Raw genomic sequence first — 26,833 nt, forward strand, 5'->3', positions numbered from 1 at the left:
TTAAGAAGATTCATCCGGCCACGCTAATAATATATCTTAAAGCATGTTTCATTATCACTACAACGAATTAGTAAGTTTTCTCATTCATTCATTTTCGAACGTTCTAAAGTAATTGTCTAAATCTTGATCTGTCAGGCTCAGGACCCACCGACAAAGCAGCTGAAAATGAAGTATATGCATTTCCATGAAACAGTTGTTATACGCAAATTGCAACATTTATGGTCATGTGATAAATTGTTCTTTAATGTTTTCAAGCCATACTAATTACTACTGAAGTAGATAAAACTGTTTTGAGGTTAGGGGTCACTTCAAGTTTGGCAATGCACGTGCCTTCCAAGTTAGAAAAAGACTGACATAGGCATACAAATCACGAGGGAGTCATATCCAGCCAGAACTCACAAAGGTCTTCGAAAAGATCAAAAGTAGCAGCCTCCTTTAAGACAACTTTTATAAGCTTGGCAAAGATGAGCTTAGAAGAATATTTTTAAGTCTTTAAAAAAGGTAAGAGCGTGCACGATTCTAAAACAACAACCGCATAACAAAACAAAATTAAATCAAGGAAAAAAAACAACAACAGGTGAACAAAAAATATGGTATTAAATAAGAAATATGAATGTGGGAAACAATATTATATTGTGCTGACAAACAAAAGCTCTTCTATAGGGAAATTCGACCGTTTTCTTTTTCCGACTTTTCTTTCTTTTTTTTCATGAAAGTCAATCCCGACGATAAATGTTAGGTATTGATGCTCTTCTTACAATAGTCTTAGAATATATATATTAAGTGCTCTGTCAAATGGTCAATGAAGCGAGTCAAACTTGCAATTTAAATTTCGGCCTTCTAATCATTATTCTTTTGACTCTTTTATAGCGGCTTGAGAGTTTGGACTCAATTCATCGAGGTTAAACATGAGCTCGGTGCCATTTACAAGATTAAATGAAGAGGAATTATTCGAAATTGATCCTGTGCAAGAAGCAAATACCGATGAAACACGCTTGCGGGCCGCTGGAGGTTATTCGAACGATGGTGAACCAGATCGACGGATTGATTACGTCTTAGTGTACGAAACTTCACAACATGATGAAACAATGGACGAGGAATCTGCAGCAGATGCCGCCAGACTAGCGCTTTTGAGAGCTTCTTTTGAAAGAGAGCTGGAAAAGCAAGGTCTTATTCTACATCAGCGAACAAAGGCTGATGAGGTGCGTTTTTGAGAATTTATTTAATGTCAATTAAATGGGCAATCATGCGTATTTCTAATTACATTTTAGCTTAAGTCTTAAAAGTCTAGAGTAAATAGGTATATTACATTTTTTTCTTAAAGAAGCAGCGTCTGTAAGTCAATGTGTACTGCTGATGATGGAGATCATGTGCAATATTTTCAGTATTCATGCCCTTTCAGGTTTTACTTTGTGTGCCAATCACATGCATATTTTTAGAAATGTTGTTCCAGATGCAAATCAGTTATTCCACAAATTTATAAATAAATGGATAAAAATAAATAAATAAATAAATAAATAAATAAATATGTAGATAAACAAAATAGGTTTTCACTGTTTCGTTTAATTTCTACTATCCTGCTCAGGAAAAAAAAAACAACATTTCAACTATATTTTATTTAAAACGTTATTTCTGTGCTCACAGTTCAGGTAATGACGGAACCTCTTCTGATCAGAAGTACCCTGGTTCCAGAGGTCCGTTTTCAAATACCTAATATGAAACATAAACCGTGCTTACGGTTTGTCCATGTTCTACCGTCGATCTCTTCAGATGTCAGAAGCACCCAACGACGGTTTCCTTCTTTTGGCTATCCAGAGTACTTTTAGATGTCTAGAAATGTATTCTAAGTAGCGCTAAAAAATTTATATCTGTTCAGTATTATTTTCACGAAAATTTTAGCAGCAATTTAAAGTTTTACAAAAGGGAGAATTTCTCCGATATCTCCTAGTTTGCATCGTAGTTTCGATTCCGAAAATTTTAGGTTCCTTTCTCTACGAAAAATAGTTTAACCTGGGTAGTGAAATGGGAAAAATTAAACTTCAGAAAATCGTAGGATATTTATTACTTAAGATTTGAAAATTATACATGAATGGAACGGTCATATAGAAATTTTTAGCCCCCCTCAAGCTATAGAAAATATTAGGCAATTTTTGCTTCTCCGAAAGGATATTTCACAGAAAACAGTCGTTGGGTGCCCCTGAGATGTATCATTTTAAATCCAAATCTTTTTTTTGTTTTCTCCTCCACAAAGGGACTTTTCAGGAACGATAATTAGTATTTAACCAATCCCCAACTCTTAATCACAATACTTAATATATTCCTAGTTACAATATTGGACTTAAAAAAAAATAAAATAAAATAAAATAAAAAAATACTATATTGGACTTATTAATTGGAAAGAATATAATTATGCTAAAGTTGGTTCGTTAAAAAACTTAAACAGAAAATTAACGGCTAAATTTTAGAAAAGGTTCTTAATTATCCTAGAGCTTGAAAGGTTCTTCATCCGGAGGCTTCTAAGAAAGAGGCTGTTTTGCTTTTGGCTATTCCAAGTTATATTCGTTTACTAACATGCTCACGGGTATGGTAACAAATTGGGAGATGTTCAGGGGCGTGACCGGTCATGCCTTTGAAGGCCATAAAAGGTTGGCGATTATACCGTTTTGCCTTTTGTTGGAAGGATGGGATGAGACAAACAAGGTGTTATGGGGAATAGGGAAGTGGTGGATGTTCACCTCTCCTGCCAGCTCCTCTCATCTTAATGTAAAATTTTGGGGGAGCAGTTGAGGGAGTGGGCCAAACAAAGTGTCAGTATTATTTATGGCAAAACTAAATTAGTGGGAGACTTGCAAAGGGACGGGCATGGGAAATGAGATGAGGTTAATGTAGAGGCTGTGATACGATAAAATCCATGTTTTAAATGTGGCATAACTTTGACATCACTCTGTCTGCCCATTTATGTAGGATGGTGAACTGATGCGACATTTTGTGTTAATTCACGCTCCATGGGAGGTTCTCTCTGAACGAGCTGAAAGAACGAAGATGAAAGTTCCTCTTCAGATTAACGACACCGTCTTTGAAACTTGGCTGGAATTCTTCTTTGGTTCGAGCATAGCAGGCAAAGTAACACAGAAAAATCCTTTAGAAATACGGGATGCTTCTGTACATGCGTGTCCTGACCATTTCATGGGGAACTTCCGGAGAGATCGCCTTTCGGCATACATTCAACACCAGGATTTCAACGAGGATACATTTTTCTCAAACATCGACCGACAGCATCTAATTCAGCAGATCCTAACCACTACCCGATATTCGGAGGAACCTAATGATGTAGGACTCTCCAAGCTTCTTTATGACGGTGCCTACGAGAGTTGTTACCCATTACACGAGGGAAAGCATGACGTCGCAAGTGATGAATCTGATGTCAAGCTTCGTCACCAGCTGAAGAGAGACTGGGCTACATTTGGTAGAATCTTTAAATACCAGCCTTACGATGCCATAAAGGATTATTTCGGTCACGAGATCGGTCTGTACTTCGCCTGGATGGGATTCTACACTGCAATGTTGGTTCCTCTCGCCATATTTGCTTTGATTGTGTTCATCTATGGAATTGCGTCTGCAGGCTCGTATATTCCAATCCATGATCTTTGCAGTGAGAATAACCGCGGCGTCTGGTACATGTGCCCGCTGTGTGACAAACAGTGTAGCTACTGGAATTTAGCCCCCGACACCTGTCTGTACGCGAAGGTTACTCACTACTTTGACAATGACGCGACCGTTGCTTTGGCCTTTTTCGCATCAATTTGGGCCACCCTTTTCTTGGAATTCTGGAAACGCCGTCAAGCGACTCTTGCACACAAATGGCACACATCTGAATTTGAAGAAGAAGAAGAACAACTCCGACCCCAGTACGTGTCAAGTTTAACAGAGGAAGAGCTGAATCCTTATAAACCGGACTCAAAAACTGGAAAAATTAGCCCAAATAAAAAGAAGGTTAAGCGATTTCGTCGACTGAGTTTGGTTTTCAGTATCATCGCTTTTATGATTCTCTTGGTTATCGTCGCCATGATCGGCGTTGTTGTCTACCGAGCAGCCGTTTTTGCAGTCTTGAGTAGTAGCTCCAACAGAAATCTGGAAAGCGGTGCTCGAATCCTAACAACGGTTACTGCTGCCTTGATTAACCTGGTGGTCATAAATATCTTACAGTTTCTTTACAACAAGCTAGCAATCTGGCTCACTGACTGGGAAAACCCACCCACCCAGACGGATTACAAAGACAGCTTCACCAGGAAGATGGCCTTGTTCCAGTTTGTTAATAATTATACATCCATCTTCTACATTGCTTTCTTTAAGTCTGAGCTCATTGTTGGAACACCTGGAAGGTATACAAGGGTGCTAGGCAAATATCGACTCGACAGCTGTAGTGAGCAGGGATGCTTTTTAGAACTTGCCATTCAAATCGCCACTATCATGGTCGGACAGCAAATTTTCTACAACATCACTGAAATTGGAATACCGTAAGTTTCTGTTCCTGCTCCTGTCATAATATTTTTCTATGCATTTAAGCAAAACCAAAAAACCCTATTCCAGCGCTGTACCGTGGCACTTAAGTTATATATGTAATTTACTTATTTTCGACTTAATTAATTATGTGTTCACTTTTTTGGAAAGTCATTGGCAAGGTACGGTTTCGGCAAAATGCGTACACCTCTCGAGAGAATTTGTATCTGAAAGCAATTTGTGCTTTTATGCTAGCACTTTCTAACCTTTGCACGAATACAACGAGAAACTTCAAGAAACTTCCTAGTTACACGTTTTATGTGTTCCTCTTCACTTTTTTTTTCGCTGCCGCTCATTTTCACCTTAGGTGGCCGCTAGCATTTCCCTTCTCAGAACTAAAATTTCTTGGATGCACAGATTACCAAATTTTCTTATCCATGGTGCTCCGCTATCCGCGCTTTGCGCGCGAGAGAGCTCCACCATTAAATACACTAGTGAGTATCGATCCTTACTGGCAGTATAATATAACAGTTTTCTTGCCTCGGTTTCATTAGGTACATAATGTTGCTGAAAAAAAGACGAGCACAAACAAAAGATGCCATTCGACCACAATACGAATTGGACTACGACTTAAGCCCTTTAGAAAGGAATTTTATGTTCTGGGAATACCTCGAAATCGGTGAGTAATTAAGTCAGGTTTGATTCCGTATCATAAATCCTGGGCAATATGTGTTTACTTTTGTTGTGGTTGTTTTAGCTTTACAGTACGGCTTTATAACCATGTTTGTCGCTGCATTTCCCCTTGGACCATTGTTTGCGCTCATCAACGTCGTGGTGGAGATCAGAGTGGATGCCATCAACTTCTTATGCCACTTCCGCCGGCCCAACGCCACCCGCGTGGAAGACATAGGGGCCTGGTACAACGTCTTAGAGACCATCACCAAGGTTTCAGTACTCGTCAACGCATTTGTTTTGGCGTTCACCTCCGAGTTCATCCCAAAACTGACGTACAAGATGATTTACTCACAAAATAAGGGGACGCTTGAGGGATACGTCAATAACAGTCTTGCCTTCATTGATTTGAAAACCCTTTATACATGGGAAAATGGCACTCAGCCAACAGATCCTACAAAGAATCTCAACTACACACGAGATTACTGCAGGTAATATTCGTTTAGTATGTGTAATCAAATGGTGACGAGTGAAATATAGAAATGACTTCACGTGCGTTTTGTCCAAAGTTTAATTAATGTTACGCTTACAATCGTGGTTTTTTACTTATTTGATTATCGAGTATCGAGAACTCCACGCACTGAAAAATTTATAGCACAAGCTGTGGTTTGAGTTCACAAGTTTCGGAAATTTTCAACAAGTTCCAAGTATACCTGTGAGAGTCCTCGTTGATGAGCTCTTTTGTATGTTTAGGTTTTCTAAAACGTCTTTTAACGCCCTGACAACTTATAACTTCGACGCCACTTGACTGAGACGTCTGAACGTTGCCTGGAAGCAATTTTATAATTTCACATGTCAAATTATAAATTGACGCTGAAACTTCGAGCCAAAATTAAGGAGTAATTTGTCATCCAAGATATTATTAATATAGAACCTTTGGACTGACGTGTCGAATACCATGGTGACATTTACTTTTACTCGTGTTTTGCATCCTTGTAACTTATCGACAACAGCAAAACGAGACAGTCAAATTCCACCAAAGGTTTGTAAAAAAGACACGATTCAACGCATTGAAACTTAATAATGTTTAGTCTCAAAACAGAAATTAGATAAAAAACGTCATTTTTAACATTGTTTAAAAATGCATCACGTGACCAACACGTGCAGTTTTATGGAAAAATTCTATGGTGCGAAATTCGTTGTCCTTTTGTAGGTCCATCCCAGTGGCTATAAATTGTCTTCATGAAAAATCGATCAGTCTGAATGAAACATGGTCCTTTTAAACATGAGAAATTGTAATTACAAATTTTATTCCTTCGGATCATTCCAAGCTTATTTCGTAGACACTTTGTAGTGTCAATGCTTTGATACAAAGAAACTGAAGCTACATTCCAGGTGGATGTCTTTAACAATGGTCATAAAAAGCACAAATGATTCAGAAACATGCTTTTAAACATATTCCTATTTTTTTTTTTTTTTGCTCCTTCAGGTATAAGGGTTACTTTGAGGACACTTATCCTTACAAGCGCTCGAGCGAGTACTGGAACATCCTGGCCGCCAGACTTGCCTTCGTTCTCATTTTTCAGTTTGTTGTGTATTCCATAACTGCCTTCATTGCATGGATAATTTCCGACATCCCAGAAGAGCTGAAATTTAAGATGAAAAAAGAGAAGGAGCTGGAGAAGGCCATACTCAGGGATGAAAATAATGCGAATGTGTGATTTGATAAAGTCACAATACACAAATAGTCTTTTAGCCCTCCGTGATACACGGATTGAGCGTTATAACCCCCTCCCCGAGGTATGATGGGGGTGGGGGGTTACCAAAATGTGCCGAAAAGAGTGTGTGGATCTTGATTGGATAGAACATGTTTATCTGAAAATCATTCCTGATGTCAATTTTATTCTTCCTCCCTTATACGGCGGAGAGTTATTAGCAGCTACACACAGGTTATACCTGATTTCCTACATATGACTCGAAGTGACGCAACATAAATACACTCAATGCATGACTTGTTGATAAGAAGTACCTTGCATCCTGAAAAGAAGAAATGATCGTGTGCATTGCTGGTAAGGTGGCTCCGTAATTAATACAAGAGGATTAAGCTGTGACAAATTTTCCGTCATAACTTTTTCGATTTTAACGCGATGGCTGCGAAACTTTGCAAAAAACAACACATATCATTCGGCAATAATGCGAAATATTCCGATTTCATTGATGTTAAATATTCCTTAAGAAATTAGCGCTTAAAAGGACCCTACTGTTCAAAGAATATCGCGTCCAGTAAAAAATTTTGCTGATATTTTTTACTGAAATTTCTGGTATCGGCTTTAATTGATACTGTTTTCATAATTAGCAAACACTGAATTTACTTGTCCCAAAAATTGAAACTGGTGTCTCCTTCTTCCTGATAGTTATTTATTTTTGAAATTCCAAAACAATTTCACAGCTGAATTTTGATTGACTTTTAGTTACGGACTTCTGCTCCAACGATTTTTCTGAAATTCCTCTGGCATATTTATTAAATCAAGTAAAGCCGATACCAGAAATTTCAGTAAAAAATATCAGCAAATTTTTTTACTAGACGCGATTTTCTTTGAACAGTAGGGTCCTTTTAAGCGCTAATTTCTCAAGAAATATTTACGATCAATGAAATCGGAATATTTCGTATTATTGCGGAATGTTATCTGTTGTTCTTTGCAAAGTTTCGCAGCCATCGCGTTAAAAACCAAAAAGTTATGACGGAAAATTTGTCACAGCTAAATGCTCTTATGTTAATTACGGAGCCACCTTAAGAAGCGTAATTGAGGCGTATGGTTGTATACTCTTCGTCTATAGTCCATTGTCTATCGTCCAGAATCTATCGTCTGGGTTTCGGCACATGCCTCTTTTTGTATTAATTATAAAAATGTTTTTCATAGAGTTCGAAGAACATGTCCCTCTGACGTCACTCTTGGTCCTTTAAAACTTCCTTGATAGAGTCGGACATTACGAGCAATTTCGAGCCGCGGCCATGGACAATGGGCTATCGTCCTTGGCTGGGTTTTGAAAACTTTTGCATTAGACTCTACACACTCTTCAGTTATACTTCTGAAGAAATTTATTCAGCTGAAATTGTATTAAACCGTCAACTATACTTCCTAGCTAATGGGCTTCTATGGCTTCTTGAAGAACTATAATTTTTAATTTACCCTCTAGGTAAATCGTCGTATTCTAGCGCGTGTTCATTTGTACTTAGAAAATAGTTAGACTTTGAACGGTAAATAAAACTTATTTATCCCATTGTCGCATCTACACAGTATCCATAAGTGAGACTGAATTAGGCCATTTGCACTTACGAAAAAAAATATGGCAGGAGAGACGGCACCTCGAGTCAATTCACCGTACTGTTGCTTTATAAAGACCCCCTAGATTATTGAAAGAATCGCCTCTTTCGGATGTTATCATAAAGCTTATAATTTAATTGGTCTATATACACAAGTTGATTATTGGGAGGAGAAACAATGAGGTCATTTACTTTTAGGCATTTCTAGTCATTTTAACACATATGAACCATCTGCATAATATATTATCCAAGCGTTTATATCTTTTAAAAGAGACCGCGGGTCCTTACAGGTACTAGCACAGCTAACAAAGGGTGGGTGACAGGATTAAATGGGCCATCGCAAACGGCTTTACTTAGATATATCCAAGATACTATCCGATGGCAGTGAAATGAAGGGCATTTATTCAAATTGCGGTACGTTTTTCCATTGTTGTAGTAGTATAGCTTATTTCTTCTTTACAGCTTAAAGGCTTTAGAGGACTAAATGGGGAAGCCAGGATGGCGATAGGCTTTGTTGACAATGGGATCCGGTTTTTTAACATTGGATAGCGCTACGTGATAAAGCACTATCTGACGGATGAGTGTTAGGGAAACCAACTGCAGTATCCATTCAATAGAGATTTATCCAGTGGGTGACGTTATCCACCTTTTGAACAACTGGGACCAGGCTGCATTAATTCCCAGTATGACCATTTCATTGTTCATTAGTCTTGCTTGCTTTAGCGGCGAGACTCAGAAAATGCAAGCGTTTCGGCTTTCTGCCCCAATAGTGATCATGGTCCCAGGCGTGGAGACCGAGGAAACTGGGGATAAGTATCTCGGCGTGACTAGAGCCATGCAGGGAAGATTACTGTAAATTAAAGATGTAGAGCTTTTCCGGAACGGGTTGGTCCACGAATTCTATCGCTTGAAAGCGTTGATTACATTAAAACAAGTGAATACTTCGGTGGCTGAAAAAAAAAAAAGAAGACCAAGAAGAAGAAGGTATGCAATGCAGTGAGAATATTATACTATTGTTAGTACCAAAGGCAGTCAATGGTTACTATGCAACCTGGCTAGCTAACATTTTTTTTTGTCCTTCCTCACATATACTCCTTATCAGGGCTTGCACGCCCGGACACAGGCTCCTTAGGAATTAATTGCCTCCTCATTTCGGATCTTATCTCCAAGCAAGGTCGAGTCGCCGTTTTTAGAGTATTGTTTCTTTTCTGATTTCCACTCAAGCGAAACTTTTAAAAGCGATTTCGTTAACTTGTAAAAACATTTAAGGAAACAATACTGTGTGAAATATCTGACAAAATTTTTGTTTTATGGTTGGATCAAAACGGCAACTTCTATCGAATGCTATCCGCTAATTCAGGCGCACAGTATTCGAACCTTTAGTAAAGAATTGAAGTAGCTAAAAAAATCGAAACTTACAAATTAAATTATTTGTGATAACGTTTTTTTCGTGTTAAAGAAGTCGATATTTAATTGTTTATTGGATTGTTAAAAGGATCTTAAGCTTCGGTCATTACAATGTATATGACCTATATACCAATGTATGTATGTATGTATGTACAAATCCCTGAATGAAGTATACCTCAACGCCCCTGTCAGCCTGTAACCGCCCGTGCGGATCCACATCCCTTCTACCGCTTGTGACGTAACCACTTGTAATGGTCAAGGCCAACTTTGTCCGCCGCTAACTTGTACAGAGTGAAGATATCTTTCAAACCATGCCAGAATGAGCTCAATCCAGTCAAGGACAGGAGAAAAACGCAAAAAAAAAAAAAACATGTAACATTGACCTGAAAATTTCCATGAAAATCTTGTTCCACGACCCGTCTTCTTCTCCTTTCGTATAATTCTAAGATCCTAAAAGTTCTCCTGAAAACTTTTCCCTCCAAAAAGAAGCCCACTAAATCCTCAGAAAAATAAAAACAATGAGGCAAAAAAAGGGGAAAAAGAGGGGAGGAGAGAAAGCGAAAAGTAAAAGTCAAGACTGCTTGGTCACTTGGGAACCCAATTTTGCTTTCTGCGCATGCCCGAACTTCCCAAGCTAATATCTTGCATCTGGATCAGAAGGCTGCGAAGTGTACGACCTGTAAATGGCTTTATGGTACGTTTTACTTCTTTACTGCACGACATGGTGACCATGGAACCGCTCGACTAGCTTCAAAACGCGTTTCGGTAAAATTTCCAGGGGTGAATGGATAAAAAGCCGCAGGCTTTGAAAACTTATAAGAACGATTGAATAGTGTAGAGAGGTTTCTAGTCACTGTGCTGTATTATATCCTAGCTAATTTTATTTTTGAAATGACCGTATTTCCTTCATTGAGCCCTTTTCAGGGGCTTTTCTGTGTTTCAGTGCTTTCGCAGTAGGGGCTTATTCACTGGGAATTAATGACCAGCTGCGCCTGTTTAATGTTGTAGCCCATTATTAGATTTCAGTAGCCTCCCAAAATTATTCTTACTGAACCGGGACAGAAACGTTTTTTGGAATGGATGGAATCGAAAGCTTGTGTATTTAAGGCTGTCTTCACACTATACCGGAAAGCAGTTTCGTGCTGACGTGGACAGCTATCCTGTATAAGTGCGTTTGGTGAACTAAATCCCAATCCACACTATTGAATATTTACTTCTGTCTCAGTGGATTTCAGCCTTTTATCCTACTTATTACTTCTGCCATTGTCCGAATACCGTTCACACTGCACTAAAGTGTGGCCCAGAAACAAACAGATATGTGACGCTTCACTTTCGACATCAGCGCAGCGCAGCTTCGCCCCGTCAGTTGGAGATATCGCGCCGAAATCACCATTCTTATGTACATAGCTAGTGTGAGCAGGGGCCCTATGCGGCATGAAAAACTGTCCGGTGAAGTGTAAACCTTTCCCTAAAATTAGAAACCTCTTTTATGCATGTTCAAATTGGGAAAGACTGGACCGGTATGATCTCCTTTTTCTCTAAAACCGCTCAAATTATATTCCGAAGAAGTTTTGGATTCCTTTAAAAGGTCATTACATCAATGCAGGTAACTGCCAACTGTTGCGAAGACAACAAACGATATCTCGTCGGTTAAATAAACTCACGGTTTTAATTTTACGGCTCCTAAAACTTACATGTTCTGATAACAACTCATGACAACAACAAAAACCCGACCGCGTGTGAATTACAAAATCAGAGTAACTGTCAATCAAAAAAATGAAATCTGATCACTAAAAACTCACGCGTGCGATTGCGTGACGCGAGACTCGAAATGTCTTTTGTCCATTTCCCCCTCCCCACACTGGGAGGTAAGGATCAGTGTGATTGTTCGATAAAAGATTGAAACAGAAAACTATAACAACGAGAAATGTTCAGTGTTCTAACTTTCGTGCAAGGGCACCAGTTTATGAATTGGTCTAACGATGGTGCTTGCGCCACATTGGATCTTAGCGACTCTGATGTGGCCATCCCTTCCTGTATAAGTTTCGATGATGCGTCCTAGAGGCCATCGTCCTCTTGGCAGTTTAGAATCCAGGACGAGAACAACATCATCCACCTTCAGATCCTTGACCACTTCGGTCCACTTTGGCCTTCTGCTTAACAAAGGAAGGTACTCTTGTAGCCACCTCCTCCAGACTTGGGAAATTATCTCCTGGACCTTTCGCCAACGTTTTCGTGGACTGAACTCGGTGGTATCAACGGTTTCAGGTGCGAATTGACCGCCCAACTGTCCGTGTAAGAAGTGGTTTGGAGTCAGCGGTACAATGTCCTGGGGGTTGGCTGACTGGTAGGTGAGCGGTCGTGCATTGAGCAGTCCTTCCACTCCAGTCACTGCGGTAATTAACTCTTCATCAGTTACGTCACTCGTTCCGATTACTCCGTAAATAGCTTTCTTGGCCGACTTTATCATGGCCTCGTGAATGCCACCAAAGTGTGGTGCCCCGGGGGGGTTGAATCTCCATGTTACACCTCGATTGGCTGTGCTTTGCTGAATCTTGTCCTGGTCCAGCTTACTGATCAGTTCTTTTAGTTCGTTGACGGCTCCAACAAAATTGGTCCCACAGTCGCTTATCATTTCCTTTGGCGCTCCCCGTCTGCTTGTAAAGCGTGTAAAGGCATTCAGAAAACTGTCGGTGTCCAAACCAAAAGCCACCTCCAAATGGACCGCACGGGTTGACAGACAAGTAAACAAACACAGCCACCTCTTCTGTCGGCGCACACCTCGTCCTTGTACGGTTGTAAAGGGGCCAGCATAGTCAACGGCTGTTTGGTCAAAGGGACGGAAGGTAAAGCGAAGACGGATCCCTGGAATCGGTGCCATGATCTGTGTAGCGGTCTTGCTCTGCATTCGTTTGCACATGTTGCACTCTCGCTCCCACTCTCGGATCTCTTCCCGGGCTGCAATGATCCAAAACTTCTGGTTGATTTGGGACAAGACAAAGTTGGTTCCTGCTGTATGGTTAGCCTGTTCATGATAATGCTTGACAATGAGCTTCGTGACACAATGTCCTCGAGGCAGTATCATTGGAAATCGCACATCGTAAGGCAGGTACTCTGCGAACTGGAGTCTTCCATTTGAACGGATACAGCCTTCTTCATCTAACACAGGATTCAACTTCATTAGTCGGCTCTTGGTCAGTATTGGTCTCCCGGTCACTAGAGCTTTGTATTCGTCAGGGAATGCTTCGCGCTGACAGGATTGCACCACCTCTGCCTCAGCTTCTCTTATTTCACACGGTGACAATGCTTTGCTGGTCTGTCGCGGACCCCTCTTCGACATGTTGTGGAGCGCCCTCCTTACTCTAGCATGTAGGTTCACCAGTCGGCTCCAACTTGAGAAGCGTTTCGGGTTCAATCTCCAGACTGGAACACTGCCACCCTGACTTGGCTTGTCCCTCTGAGCTTGGTTTTCTTGCACTGTCACGAGGGTGGTAGAACCCTGTTGCTGTTTTGTTGTCGACTTCATTTCGGGCATCACTTTCGGGCTTTCGGCTAACTCCATCTTAGGCCACTCACTTTTCTCCTTCATCAGCCATTCCGGGCCATTCCACCATAGTTCGGATTTAGCAAGCTCAGCTGGGCTCGTTCCTCGGGAACACAGGTCTGCAGGATTTTTGTCGGTGGAGACATGTTGCCACTGTACCGGTTCAGTACTAATCTGTATCTCCCCAATACGGTTTGCCACAAAGGGTCGAAAGTCTCGGCCTCTTCCACGAATCCACCATAGCACGTCTGTACTGTCGGAAAATAACGACGCTGCTTTCACGGGTAGTTCCAGGACTCTGGACACGGACTGGGTTAACCTTAAACCCACTATGGCTCCCATTAATTCCAGCCTTGGCACGGTCATGGGGGTAAGCGGGGCAACCTTACTCTTAGAAGCTATCAGCTGTGCGGACACGGTACCATCTTCATACTCGCAGCGTAAGTAGGAGGCAGCTCCATAGGCCTGTGTTGAGGCATCAACAAAGGTCACCACCTCCTTCGACTTGACTGGTTGCTGGTTTTGCAGACACCGTGGAATCTTGACCTTTTCTAGGCATGACAGCTGTGAGAACCAGACCTGAAGACGATTAGCCACTTCGTCCTGAACCTCCTCATCCCAGTCATAGCCACGATTCCACAGTTCTTGGAGCATAATCTTCGCTTGTACGACGAAAGGGCTTATCAGGCCAAGCGGGTCAAAAACAGTTGCAATTTTCTTCAAAACACTCCTCTTAGTAATTGGGTAGCCCTCGGTCACGGGTGTTGCAGGCACGGCCAATAAATCATCGGTGCTGTTCCACTGTAAGCCAAGCGTTGTCGTTACTGTATCCTTACTGTCTTTTATGTCCACTTCTGTGGCTCGGTCCTCCTCGGGTATGGCTGCCATCACCGTTGCTGAATTCGACACCCATTTTCGGGCGTGCATGCCTGCTTTTGCCCACAATGCATTAAGCTGGTGATACAGGTCGACTCCTTTCTCGTCCTCCTCAACACTGTCTAACGAATCATCCATGTAGGTGGACTGAAGGACAGTTTCTGCAGCTAATGGGAACTCGGTTTGGTGCCGCCTGGCATTCTCCTGGGCGATGAATTGGGCTTCGAAGGGAGCTGAGTTCTTCCCGAAAACAACTCTAGAGAATTCATACACATCTGGGTTGCGGCCTGTTTCTCCGTCTCGCCACAGGATTCGAAACAACGGTCGGTCTTCAGACTCAATTTCTATTTGGAGGTACATCTCTTGAATGTCACAGACAAGGGCAACCGGGTTACGGCGGAAGCGGATCAGAACATCAAAGAGTTCTCTCTGAAGTTTCGGCCCAGCATGAATGACATCATTAAGAGCGATTCCTTTGTATTTGGCGGAACAGTCAAAGACTATCCTTACTTTGGTTGTAGACTTGCTCATCCTAACAATCGGAAAGTGTGGTAGGTACCAAACTTCAGGGGGCGGTGCTTCATTTTCTGGGACTTTACGCAGGTACCCCTTCTCCACATAAGTCTCGATGGTCTTCTTATACTCTCTCTCAACAAATTCTCTCTTTTTTAGGTTTTTCTCTGTGCTGAGAAGACGGGATTCTGCCATCTGACGATTATCGGGAAGTTGAGGCCTCTGTCCTTTCCACGGCACAGCAACACTGTATCTCTCACCGTTGTAGCAGACTGAGCTGCTAACCCTTTCTAAGGCCAATCTCTCTTCTGCAGTACACACGACTCGGTCATTTAGCTCAGTTCCATAACTCTCGATCTCCCAAAACCTCCTAAGCGTTCCATCTAAATCACAACAACCACCTGCTACACTAACCGGCCCTAAATCCCTTGTAAACAGTGTTCGAATTGTATGCGTTCTTGTTCCAGTCTCCGCTCTACCATCTGGAGGTCCGATACAAGTCCACCCAAGCGGACCCAAGCGCGCCACCGGTTCACCCACCTTTCCACGTACATCAGCAAACGAGTAATGCAAGTCAGCATTATCAACACCGATCAACAAATCTACCAAGCCGTCTTTTGCTGGTGACGCGAAGTCGCACTGTGCAAGGTGAGGCCACTTGCCTTTATTCGCATTCCAATTCTCCACTTGGTAATTTCCAGTGACATTGCGGGGACAGGTCTTAACTTCAATTTCCTTTGTAAACTGACCATTAACACTTTCGATCTCTACTTTTAACGGCATAGTCTGAAACGTCTCTACAGAATTGTTCAATACATGAACTTTCACGGTTTGATAAGACTCCTTTAGTCCAAGGGCTCCGGCCACTTCTTCGTTCAAGAATGTCTCGTTTGAGGCATCATCTAGGATTGCATTCACTTTAAGCTTTTTTCCTTGTGCCTTCACCCACACGGGAACGGTACGCAGTGAGTAGGCTTCTTTTGGGCTTCTCGGGTTGTGAGTAGTCATCGCTCGCGAGGCACGACTGTCCTCACCCTCGGGTGATAAAACGGGGCCGACTGCCCCCTCCCATGGAGTAAATGACGGGTAGCTGTTAGAGCTGATCATTGGTTGAGCAGTCCCCATGGGTGGGTTCGTGGCAGGCGGATTCTCATGCAAGAGACGGTGGTGATTTCCCCGGCAACCGTTGATTTGGCAGGTTTGTGACTTCGTACAGAACTTTCCCTGGTGATCATCACCTAAACACCGGAAACACAATCGTTTTTCTTTAGCCAGTGTCCATTTGTCATCGTAACTTTTCTGTTGGAAAACCAAGCAGGCCCATACTCCATGATTCGGGGAACCACAGCACGGACACGGCGGTTTTCGGGTAGGCTGGCCTGAGCCTGGTGGTCTCCTGGCGAAATCTGATCTGACGTGAAAATTTCTGGGCCTGTTTCGATTGTTTGGATTTCGATTTGAATGTTGCCATCCATCAGATTTCTCTGTAACCGATAAGCCATGCGCCATCTCCTTAGCTTCAACGCGGATGTGTACTTCTTCCTTAAGCCAATCCCTCAAACTTACAACAGATCGCTCCCGGCTCTGTTTCTGTAGCCAACGGCTGTACCCTTGTACTTGAACTTCCGCGAGCTTTTTCACTAACAGGCTATGAAGTGTTCCTTCTCCAAGCTCTCCATCGCGCCCCTCGGCCCTAAGCTTAACCACAGTAATACGTATTAAATCTGCAAACTTTTCAAATCCTTGAATGTCGTTGTTTCCCATTTTGGGCATTTTTTCCAGCTGGTCCATGTAGGCCTGCAGTTGCCGCCGCTGACCGCCGAACTTGGCTATCAAGATTTCCTTTGCCTCTTCATATTCTGGTTCTGACACCCCAAGCCCTCGAATCGCTTCCAGCGCGCTGCCGGACAAGCTCTGCCTCAATCTCGCCATTTTTAGGTTGACTGATTCTTTGGACTGGTCCACCAGACTTTCAAACAAGCCCCAAAACTCCTCAAATTTCGTCTTGTCTCCACCATACGTCGGTACTTTCAATGGCTTCAGGCGATGATTCGCGGAATGACTGATTTGCGGGCTTTCAGGAACGTTTATTTCTCCTTGACTGCTGTGCGAATTTTGGGAAGGCGTTGGAGGCAAAACTGGGTTGAGCGAACCCTGCAAAACGATCGGCGGACTTGAATGAGCGACAAATTCACTGTGCGAAGCAGTCGCGACAGAAATTTGAGCGTGTGATTTCACGGCCTCGTGTGCCTTTTCAATTGCGGCTTGAATTTCCGATTCCAGCGTTTTTCCTTCTTCCATAGACGCCTGTTTATTTGCTTCCTCTCCATTTTTCAAATAAACAACACACAGTTCATCCAGTATTTCCAGTGTGCTTTCCAGAAGCGACCAAAGTTGCTCAATATCTTTCTCAATAGCGCCTACGTCCTTTGGCGAATCCTTCGGCGTGATGCAAAGCTTCTCCATGTGATGGCGAATTTTTGTCATCTCGGTTTTTCGTAGTCTCTTTTGTTTTTTCAGATCCAATAACACTTTCTCTCTTTCCAGTTTCTCTTCATCGTCCTTGTTTTCGGTCTGTTCGGTTCCCGGACCATTTTCACCGCCAGTTTCTTCTGCATCGGCATTCATCTTGAGCGGCGAAATCACAAATCAAAAAATTCAAGCTTACCACAGTGCTTGCGTACGGTGAATGAATCTCCCGGTAACTCTTCAAAACGGTCTCTCGGTTTGTCCCTTCGTGGTCGCCAAAAAATGTTGCGAAGACAACAAACGATATCTCGTCGGTTAAATAAACTCACGGTTTTAATTTTACGGCTCCTAAAACTTACATGTTCTGATAACAACTCATGACAACAACAAAAACCCGACCGCGTGTGAATTACAAAATCAGAGTAACTGTCAATCAAAAAAATGAAATCTGATCACTAAAAACTCACGCGTGCGATTGCGTGACGCGAGACTCGAAATGTCTTTTGTCCAGCCAACAGACAAATGATTGGTCTATGGTCTATGGTAACATGATCATTCCTTTAAAAATGTTTTGTTTCATATGAACAGTTTTATCTAGGTTTCTGCGGCACAGGATATACGAGGGCAACAAATCAGGTAAAAAGGCAGCTCGGTTTGGAAGTTTAGTGATAAAATGAAAAACATTGTTGTTATATGAATTAACATTTTAAATACGCTCTAAAATCTTCGATTGCTAATAGAATTTTTGTGCAGCGCCTTTAAGGGATAATTAAGGCACTTTGCCGAGTTGCAAAAGAATAGTCAGTACTTCGAGATCAAGCTTTAATCTACGACGCTCTTTTTAGAAAAGAAAGAAAGAAATTAATCTACGATATACTTTAAGAAAGATAGTTTTCGAAGCGTAATTCGTACCACGATTCCACGATCGAGGAACGGACTGCGAAACACTCTGGGGTATGATTGTGATGTTCAAGATGGTGTAGATTAGGAACCGAATACTTCTTTTATCGATTTCTCGCGCTTAGGAACATGCTCAGAACGCAGAACACCCAACGACTCGATAAAAGGAGTGCCTCCATCGTCGACGTAAAACAAAAAAGTACGCGAGCTAAACGTTAACAATGTTCAGTTAACAAGGAGAACGAGAAATTAATTTACAAGTTTTCCAAACCTCTTTGTTTGGAATAGCTGAACCAATAATATTTTAAAAGAAAACAAAAAACAAAGAAATGAAAGACGGATTTTTTTGTGATCAGACCTAACTATCTTATTTAGCCGAGGGCTATAAGACCGTCAAATAGTATAATAATAATAAGCTCGTTTTTCGCCTATTTGACAGAAGGGAATCATCTTGGCCTACTGAATAGTGCGTCTGTTTTTTTTGTATCCACATTACACCAGTAATGGCGTGGTTTAATGAAAAACTCGTTCTGTTTCGATGGAGAACTTTAGGCTTTGTAAAAATTTATGCCAATCAATGTCAATACGGATATTTGGTTTTCAGAAATATTCGAGGCCTTATGATCTAATCCATTCTAGCAGCGAAATGTAAAGCCTAAAGAGAAATATTGGCTTGTAATTTCTGGTTTTATTAATACTAAAGGATTTGCCCAAAGTTTAAGGCACTGAATAATATATTACTTGGGATGACCTTTTGGGAATCAAATGGTGGCTTGAACAGCATGAATATCTACAAACTTTTACACACAAAGAAATTGTTTAAAATATTCATATGGATTGATGAGTATAGTATTAGTTATTTTTGGCATTAATAACGTATTTCGCCGAATAACACGTAAATCCGTATAAAAAGCAAGCTGTAGCTGTGTTAAAAAGGACAGTGACGTTAAAAACAATTAAGCGTGACTTAATATTAAGATAAACATAAGTGTCGCTGCTCTCATTAATATTTAAAAAAATTCAAAGACTGATATTGCTAAATCTGAAAGTTGGCATGTGTCGCTCCCTGAACTGGGACTACTACATTCTCGCCACTTTTTATCATCACGCACGGTTTCTTACTCATGTGTGAAAAAGCCTGAAAATGTTGAAATTTACCAGGTAAGTGAAAGAACACATCACTCTGAACTAATTCTGTCGCGCAAAAGTTGATATCACTGATTCAGTAAATGATCTAATTTCAGTTGATAGAAAAGTGTAGAATAATCTCGAGTATCATTTATAAATACTTTTTATTTTTCATCTTCTCGCCAATGCTTTAAAGACGAAAGGAACCTGACGGTGTCATGGACAGAGGAACCTACACTAAATTGTCTCAAAATGATGTACCAGTCGAGCTTGAGGCGAAGAATGCGCCATTGACGGAACCTTCGGTAGATCAGGAGGCGTACCCGAGAGATGAAGGCCTGCTTATCGACTACGTCTTGGTGTACGAAACATGTAAAGAAGAGGAAGAAAAAGATCAAGAAACCAAGAAAGAGGCGGAGACATTGGCAAAGTTAAGAAGATCTTATGAGAAGCGACTTCAAAAGAAAGGTCTTATTCTACAGCACAAAACTATTACTGCAGATAAGGTATTCTTAATGATTAAATCAATGTTTGGCTTTTAATTATTTAATATCATGTGTTACTGTCAGTGAGCGTTGGTGAGTAGAGCCTCTTGTGGATCAAGACGATGGTTGTCTGTCAGGAGGTGATATATATATTTTCTGAAGTGGGGACTAAAAAACATGGTGTTTGAATGGAAAAAGTTTCTTACAGGGGTATTTTGACTGCGTAGTAAAACAAGCTCACTCGTTCCTAAAGGATCAGAGCCTGAATAATCACAGATAAACGCCATTTGGCCAATAAATGATGAGTCCAGTCTTAAAAGCCTATGTGCTTTTTTTCTTTCAATTTTAAACCGTGTATTCAGCACGAAATAAGACAATGCTCACATTTTGTACGTTTTGATCAGTAAGTGTACTTGTTACTCTGCTCATTAAAAACTTGCTCCTGACCAGTTAAAGTTTAGTAGTCAAAAATGGGAATGTTGTTTCAAAATTGCTGCTCAAGTAGTTATATGGTCTGTTGGAAATTTCAGGAAATAAAAATTTATCACTAAGGACATGAAAGTTTATAAATAACGTATTCAGTTTCTATTTTAGTTGTCCTTTCTCTAGTGCAATATATTACAGCATATCGGACAAGTGCTGCTTAGAGCTTTACTCAGTTAAAAACTGAAAGTTTTCTGTTTTACTAGAACTTCATAAAAAAGGTTATTGAGGCATACATTACATAAAAAATAGCAAGAGCCACTTCCACTTCTAACCCTTTTTAAAGAAATATCTAAACCATCATTATGCCGATGTCTCAGTTTCCACGATGTAAGAATGTGTAGGAAGACATTTGTCCTTGTATAGAAAAAATGCCGTCATAAGGGCTGCAGGATAATACAAGTAATAACTTTAGCAAGTATATTAAATAAGGGCCATTCATGCATCATAACATACCAATATAAGAGCATTGATGAAAGAAAAACAAGCGCTAGAGTTTTCCGGATTCCTGCATGCAAATACTTTCACGGCCTCATGATAATATGGTCTAATATGATCACTTGACCTTACGCCTTCATGAAATTTCGTAGTAAATTCTAAGGAACGAAAATATTCTATACTTTTGATTAACCTCTATCTAAAGAGTGTAAGACTGATTAAAAATACTTTAAAAACATCCTCCTTAATGGCCCTCAAAAAAGAAATTATTTACTGCAAAAGTTTTCTCAGTAGTGGCATTCTAAACAATTTACAAGTCTTTGTAAAATAATAATAATAATAATAATAATGATAATAATAATTTCTATAATGAAAGATCATTAAAAATGAAAAACGTTGATTATAGTAATTATTATTATCATTATTATTATTATTATTATTATTATTATTATTATTTTACAAAAAAAAATAAAAAAAATCAATGTGGGTAAATTAGTATAAAAGAGAAATTCTATTATTAATGCCAAGATTACCACGAAAATTTTCAACATCAAAATAACTTTCTACTTGAAAACTGTCGACTATGATTCCATAAAAACATCGAATCAAAGGCAGTATCACTAAGTTTTCACTCCGAAACATTTTTAAGAAACAACAACAAGGCCAGTTGAACATATGAAAACGTTTATTCAAATTAATTAGACGCTCTCAGGATGTTTACTCGGGCTAAGATATTTTTAAATACTTAAAAGCGTTTAGGGATCTGCAAGAAAAAATAAAAGAATTAAATCAAAATGATTACGGAATAAGCAGGTTTCATGGTAGTCTTACAATCACGATAAGAAAAATTAAATAGTGTAATTCCCCTATTTTGTAATTTAGCGAAGATGGTGGTATATAAAAATAATTTGCTAAAAATATTCTTAGTTGGACAGCGTATTGCCACTGGTTCATTCGACTATTTTTGGACTACGGATTACTCCTGTAACACCTTTAGAATCAAGGTCCTGTTTAAATAGTCTGTTTTTCGTTACTAACTAATAAATGTTCGGCCAAAAAGCTCATTTTTTCTCGTTTCAAACCTGCATTTGACAATTAACTGAATTCTAACTTTGATTGTTTTTCGTCGGTAGGACCCTGTTGTTGAACGCCACTTTGTGTTAATTCACGCGACATGGGAAGTCTTATCTAGGCGGGCAGAAGAAATGAGCTTGAAAATGCCTCTTCAGAAAAATGATGTCCAAATTACTTCCTTTCTGGAGTCCATGTGTGGATCAGAGCAGATAGAAACGCTCAAGCGCTTGGATCCACTACGTATACATGATACAACAGTCAGAGAAAAGGGCGATTATTTTGTGGGCCGTTTCCAACAAGAAAAGTTAGAGAAGTTCTTAAACCACGAGGATAAGGAGATTTTTTTCAGTACCATAGATCGAATGTACATGGTCCAGCAGATCCTGAAAAATACCCGCTTCTCCAAAGAGCCTCAGTGCGTAGGTCTCAATAGGCTGGTCTTAGATGGTGCATACACCTCGCATTATCCTTTGCACGAAGGAACGGCGAAACTTGAGGAAGGAGAATTCCCTGTGAATGACCGCCAACGCTTGAAAAGTGACTGGGCAAGATTTGGTAGATGTTTCAAGTACCAACCATACGAGGCCATCAAAGATTACTTCGGTCATGAAATTGGTCTGTACTTTGCCTGGCTTGGTTTCTACACGGCTATGCTGGTCCCACTCGCAATTGTCGCTTTGATTGTTGTCTTGTACGGCATCATATCTTCAAGCTCATACACTCCTCTCCGTGATCTGTGTGATGAAAAGAATGAAGGAGTCTGGTACATGTGCCCTCTTTGTGATAGACAGTGTAGTTACTGGAGCCTGGCTACTACTACTTGTCTCTATGCCTACATTACCCATATCTTTGACAACGATGGCACAGTTATTCTCGCCTTTGTTGCGTCTATTTGGGCCACCCTCTTTCTTGAGTTCTGGAAGCGTCGACAAGCAACTTTAGCGCAAGAATGGGACACGGAAGGTTTCGAAACTGAGTTCGAGCCACTTCGACCTGAGTATGCTAGGTCCCTCACTAAAGAAGAACTCGACCCATTCAAACCCGATCCAGACACTGGAATGATTGTGTTTAGAGATGATAAAAGGAAGCGCACTCGTCGTTTCGCAGTAGTCGCTAGCTTGATTGCATTTATGATTTGTCTTGTGCTTGCTGCCGTCATCGGCGTAGTGGTGTTTCGTGCTGCTGTTTTCGCTACCCTTAGTAGGAATTCAGAGCGAACTGTTCAGAAGAGGGCTCGAATACTGACAACGGGCATGGCGGCTTCCATTAATCTAGTGGCCATCACCGTGTTGAAGTACGCCTACAACAAACTTGCTGTCTGGCTGACCAACTGGGAAAATCCCGCAACTCGTACCATCTATGAGGACAAATTTACGATGAAAATGGCTCTTTTCCAGTTCGTAAACACCTTCTCCTCTATTATTTACATCGCATTCTTCAAGTCTGAGATAATAGTTGGCACGCCGGGAAGATACCGGAGAATTTTGGGGAAGTACCGAATGGATGGCTGTAGCGAACAAGGCTGCTTCTTAGAACTCGGAATTCAGATCGCGATTATTATGGTGGGGCAACAGATAATCGGAAACATTATAGAAATTGGCATTCCGTAAGTCTTTCCCTTAAAGTGCATATATAGCTGATTCAATGAAAGTTGTTTTGGGCATTGGGAATTGCGCACTGGGGAAGCTGTTGTTTGGCGGTCAGTCATTCAAACAAATCATGGCATTTGGTTCGATTCCGTATGCCCAAATGACCAATAGTAAAAGCAACCTTTATTGAATTAGGTATATACGGGTCAACTAAAGTTAGATGCTGCCCACATATCATGAGAGCTTTGTTAAATCAATCATTTTATTTATCATCGTGTTCATTGGAACCATCTCAGTAGACACGTGATGCATATTTTCTTATCTTCTAATTCTAACCTCATACATGAACTGTGGAAATAGTTTTGTGATTTTTCTCATTAGTTGGATATCGATTTTAACATTGGACTGGTTTTCGCGTTTTAATCTGATTGCAAACCTTGTAGCCAGTTTATATTTACCTGTCTACCACATAGAGCTCGGACCCACTGAAGTGCACCTATCATTGATGTTGGTCCCATGCAAAAAAAAAATTGTGATCATAATCATGTCTGCTCATCATAGACATAAGCATTATCAATATCTTTTCATTATTATTCATTCAAAATTTGTCGCCATTTCTGATTGGCTCCAGTCTCCCGGCTAATTCTTCACAAACAGTTGATAAGATAGAGTCTACAGCAATATTTACCGCAAAGAGGTCAACCTTATTTGAAAGATCCGGGGGAGCAATATACCACAGATTCGATGGTATACTGATTGGTATAGTTTCCATCACCTTCTAACACAGATATATCATCTATTATTTTAATATTAATATACAGATCGTTCATGCTCTGGCTCAAACGAAGGAAAGTAAAAGAGTTCACTGATCAGCCGCAATATATCAAGGACCACGAACTAAGCAGCTTAGAGGATCATTACTTATTCTGGGACTACCTTGAAATAGGTAAAATAAAATGTTGCATCTTTAGACGCAATAAGGAGACAAACCTCAGTTACCCTCATTACCCAGCTTCTTTGTTGAACTACTCGTTTGTTTACTACTTTTTTAGTTACTACTCGTCAAACCAGCCGCTTCCGCATGATTACATTTACTTTTACGTTCCTTAGCTACAACACTTACCAAAACAACCTGGCAGTAAAAAAATTCCCGAGCTACACCATTCAGGAGTGTGCCGTCACCTTGGTTTACAGATAAAGTTTAAGGCAAACTTAATTTCCGACTGAATATATATATATTTTTTTCAGTTCTTCAGTACGCCTTTGTCACCATGTTTGTTTCCGCATTCCCACTCGCCCCATTCTTTGCTCTCATTAACGCAGTCTTGGAAATTCGCGTGGATGCCATCAACTTTGTGTCGTATCATAGAAGGCCCCAGGTAGTGCGTGCTGAAGATATCGGAGCATGGTACAGTGTACTGGAAGCAGTGACCAAGGTTGCAGTACTCATGAATGCGTTCGTGTTAGCATTTACTTCTGATTTCATACCCAAGCTAATATACAGGTTGCAATATGCTCCAGACCGCAATTCACCTGGCGGGGGAACTCTGAAAGGATACATCAACAACAGTCTGGCTTCCATTGATCTTAAGACGCTATACAAGTGGGAGCCTGGGACCCAGCCTCTAAACCCTACTGCAAACGTTAATTACACCAGAGACTACTGCAGGTAAACTGCTTGTGTTAAAAGTCTCTGGTCTAATACTTATAAATATAGGAAGTGAATGAATTTTAGAAACACTGTCCACCCAATACAGGTTTTACCATTTTTACGTCTACCACATTTTTCAATTTGAAAATGGTACGGCCATTTGGTGTCGACTCCGGGGGACTCCTGGGCATGTTGCATCTCTTGTTCAACATTAGCCTATCTTGTTCAATATATGCTAAGAAAACTTAGGGATTTTCTTTATATATATATATATATATATATATATAAATTAAATATTTACTCTTATTCTTTTGTTGATAATTCCCTCCCAAAAAATAGACTGGTACACAGTCCCTTACGATATGAATGCCGGAAATGGGTGGAAGGATGGAGTGTTCTCGATGATGCAACACCCTTGCTAGCCCCCTGGCCCTTCCTTACTCTTTGCACCCATTTTCAATGGCTGACAAACGAAAACCAACTGGTCATTTTTTCAAAAATTGATGTGTTTACCACAACTATTAACACAACCCGAAACTGCATGAAAATGTCTCTTTTCACTAAAAAATTCATGACGTCGCTCCTCTAACGTTTCCCTACCGATTTACTACAATTTCCAGTTACGTCAGTTACCATGACAGTACCTATCCATACAACTACTCCAAGGAATACTGGAATCTAGTTGCCGCCAGACTCGCCTTCGTGATCGTATTTGTATTTATTGTGTACTCGATCACCAGTATGATAGCATGGATTATCCCGGATGTCCCAGAGTATCTGAAGTTCAAAAGCGAAAGAGAAAAACAAGTGGTTCGAGAGAAACTTGGAAAGGCAAGTGATGATGAAGAGGAAAGTGAAGAGGAAGATGATCTGTCTGTAAAGGCAACGCTTGCTTCAGACATTTAAATCGTCTGCATCAAGAGCTATAAGGGGACTTGTTTCACAATCGATGCAGTACTTGCATGTCTGAGGTGCATGCCATGTTAAAAGTGGTTTCAGGGCAGATTATTCGTATCAGTCATTCATATCTCATTAATATTTCATGAAACTGTTTGATTTTTTTGGTTTGTCCAGAACAGGGCGGGGGGAGGGGGGGGGGGGGGATAGAGAAGAGACGAGGTCTGGGACCGAGAAACGATGTTCTCACAACTTGCAAAGCGGTCACCCTGCGTGGTGGTCAGTGGATAATTGCACTATTTTTCCCACAGTAAATATTTTTAGACTTTTTAGAAGCAACAAGCGAACTGGCAGAGGAAATCAGAAATGCTTAAAAAATTGAAAAAATTATATGCATGCATCTTTGTTTTTCTTGCATATCGTATTTGTCTTTCGGTTCTGAAATTGCGCGGGAAACTAAAACGCAACCGTGTTAGATCTTAACCAACAACAACGCGGACGATCGACTTATTTATAGGTTACATCGTTTTTGCCGGGCAAGGATAACTTGATGCTGATAAAAATTACTGGAGCAAGTGTCACTTTTATCGGAAGCAAGTATATTCAAGAGAGCTTTATAACTATGAGCTTACAGCTCTACATATCATAACTGAATAAAAATTAACACTTCATAACATTTCACTTCGTTTATTTCGATCAGTCAACATCTTGAAGCCAAAATTAAAATTCAAACGATTCTAATAAACAAATCACAACTACTACTGACAGCTCTGTACCTTGAAGCGGCTTTAACTTTCCTAATGTTTGCGGTAAACGCTAGTTTTCATATCTCAAACCGCCCTTGGATACCTTGTGATGCCTACACAAAGTAATTGCATATAT

At 40.6% G+C, this 26,833-nt stretch overlaps 3 protein-coding genes across 4 annotated transcripts; 2 read left to right on the forward strand and 1 right to left on the reverse strand.

Annotated features, from left to right (window-relative positions):
- Window positions 1-343: 343 nt before the first annotated feature.
- On the forward strand, window positions 344-7,121 carry LOC140940657 (anoctamin-4-like). The gene is made up of 6 exons (XM_073389646.1): window positions 344-501; window positions 871-1,202; window positions 2,965-4,517; window positions 5,055-5,179; window positions 5,258-5,663; window positions 6,662-7,121. Exons 2-6 carry the CDS (start codon window positions 909-911, stop codon window positions 6,891-6,893), a joined length of 2,610 nt encoding a protein of 869 aa, XP_073245747.1. The 5' UTR covers window positions 344-501; window positions 871-908; the 3' UTR covers window positions 6,894-7,121.
- A 3,413-nt stretch (window positions 7,122-10,534) lies between these two features.
- LOC140940537 (anoctamin-4-like) lies at window positions 10,535-26,148 on the forward strand. Of its 2 annotated transcripts, none has more exons than XM_073389521.1 (6): window positions 10,535-10,598; window positions 19,531-19,840; window positions 21,874-23,420; window positions 24,225-24,349; window positions 24,652-25,072; window positions 25,675-26,148. In XM_073389521.1, the coding sequence occupies exons 2-6, from the start codon at window positions 19,553-19,555 to the stop codon at window positions 25,958-25,960; spliced, it is 2,667 nt and encodes an 888-aa protein (XP_073245622.1). In that variant the 5' UTR covers window positions 10,535-10,598; window positions 19,531-19,552; the 3' UTR covers window positions 25,961-26,148. The 2 variants fall into 2 exon arrangements, with proteins under 2 accessions (XP_073245622.1, XP_073245621.1); XM_073389520.1 differs by lacking the exon at window positions 10,535-10,598 and adding an exon at window positions 19,224-19,367.
- LOC140940807 (uncharacterized) lies at window positions 11,844-17,465 on the reverse strand. Its single transcript, XM_073389768.1, has one exon. It carries the CDS (start codon window positions 17,463-17,465, stop codon window positions 11,844-11,846), a length of 5,622 nt encoding a protein of 1,873 aa, XP_073245869.1.
- Window positions 26,149-26,833: the final 685 nt, after the last annotated feature.

The sequence above is a fragment of the Porites lutea genome, chromosome 6 (assembly GCF_958299795.1).
Source record: "Porites lutea chromosome 6, jaPorLute2.1, whole genome shotgun sequence".
In the NCBI taxonomy this organism is placed as follows: Eukaryota; Metazoa; Cnidaria; class Anthozoa; order Scleractinia; family Poritidae; genus Porites; species Porites lutea.

Bases quoted from the DNA above. Each gene is read 5' to 3' on its own strand.
- LOC140940657 (XM_073389646.1), top strand. From the start codon at position 909: ATGAGCTCGGTGCCATTTACAAGATTAAATGAAGAGGAATTATTCGAA. The intron at 5,180-5,257 runs GTGAGTAATTAA...TGGTTGTTTTAG, and splicing joins CTGGGAATACCTCGAAATCG to CTTTACAGTACGGCTTTATA. The intron at 5,664-6,661 runs GTAATATTCGTT...TTGCTCCTTCAG, and splicing joins TACACACGAGATTACTGCAG to GTATAAGGGTTACTTTGAGG.
- LOC140940807 (XM_073389768.1), bottom strand. From the start codon at position 17,465: ATGAATGCCGATGCAGAAGAAACTGGCGGTGAAAATGGTCCGGGAACC.
- LOC140940537 (XM_073389520.1), top strand. The intron at 23,421-24,224 runs GTAAGTCTTTCC...ATTAATATACAG, and splicing joins ATTATAGAAATTGGCATTCC to ATCGTTCATGCTCTGGCTCA. The intron at 24,350-24,651 runs GTAAAATAAAAT...TATTTTTTTCAG, and splicing joins CTGGGACTACCTTGAAATAG to TTCTTCAGTACGCCTTTGTC.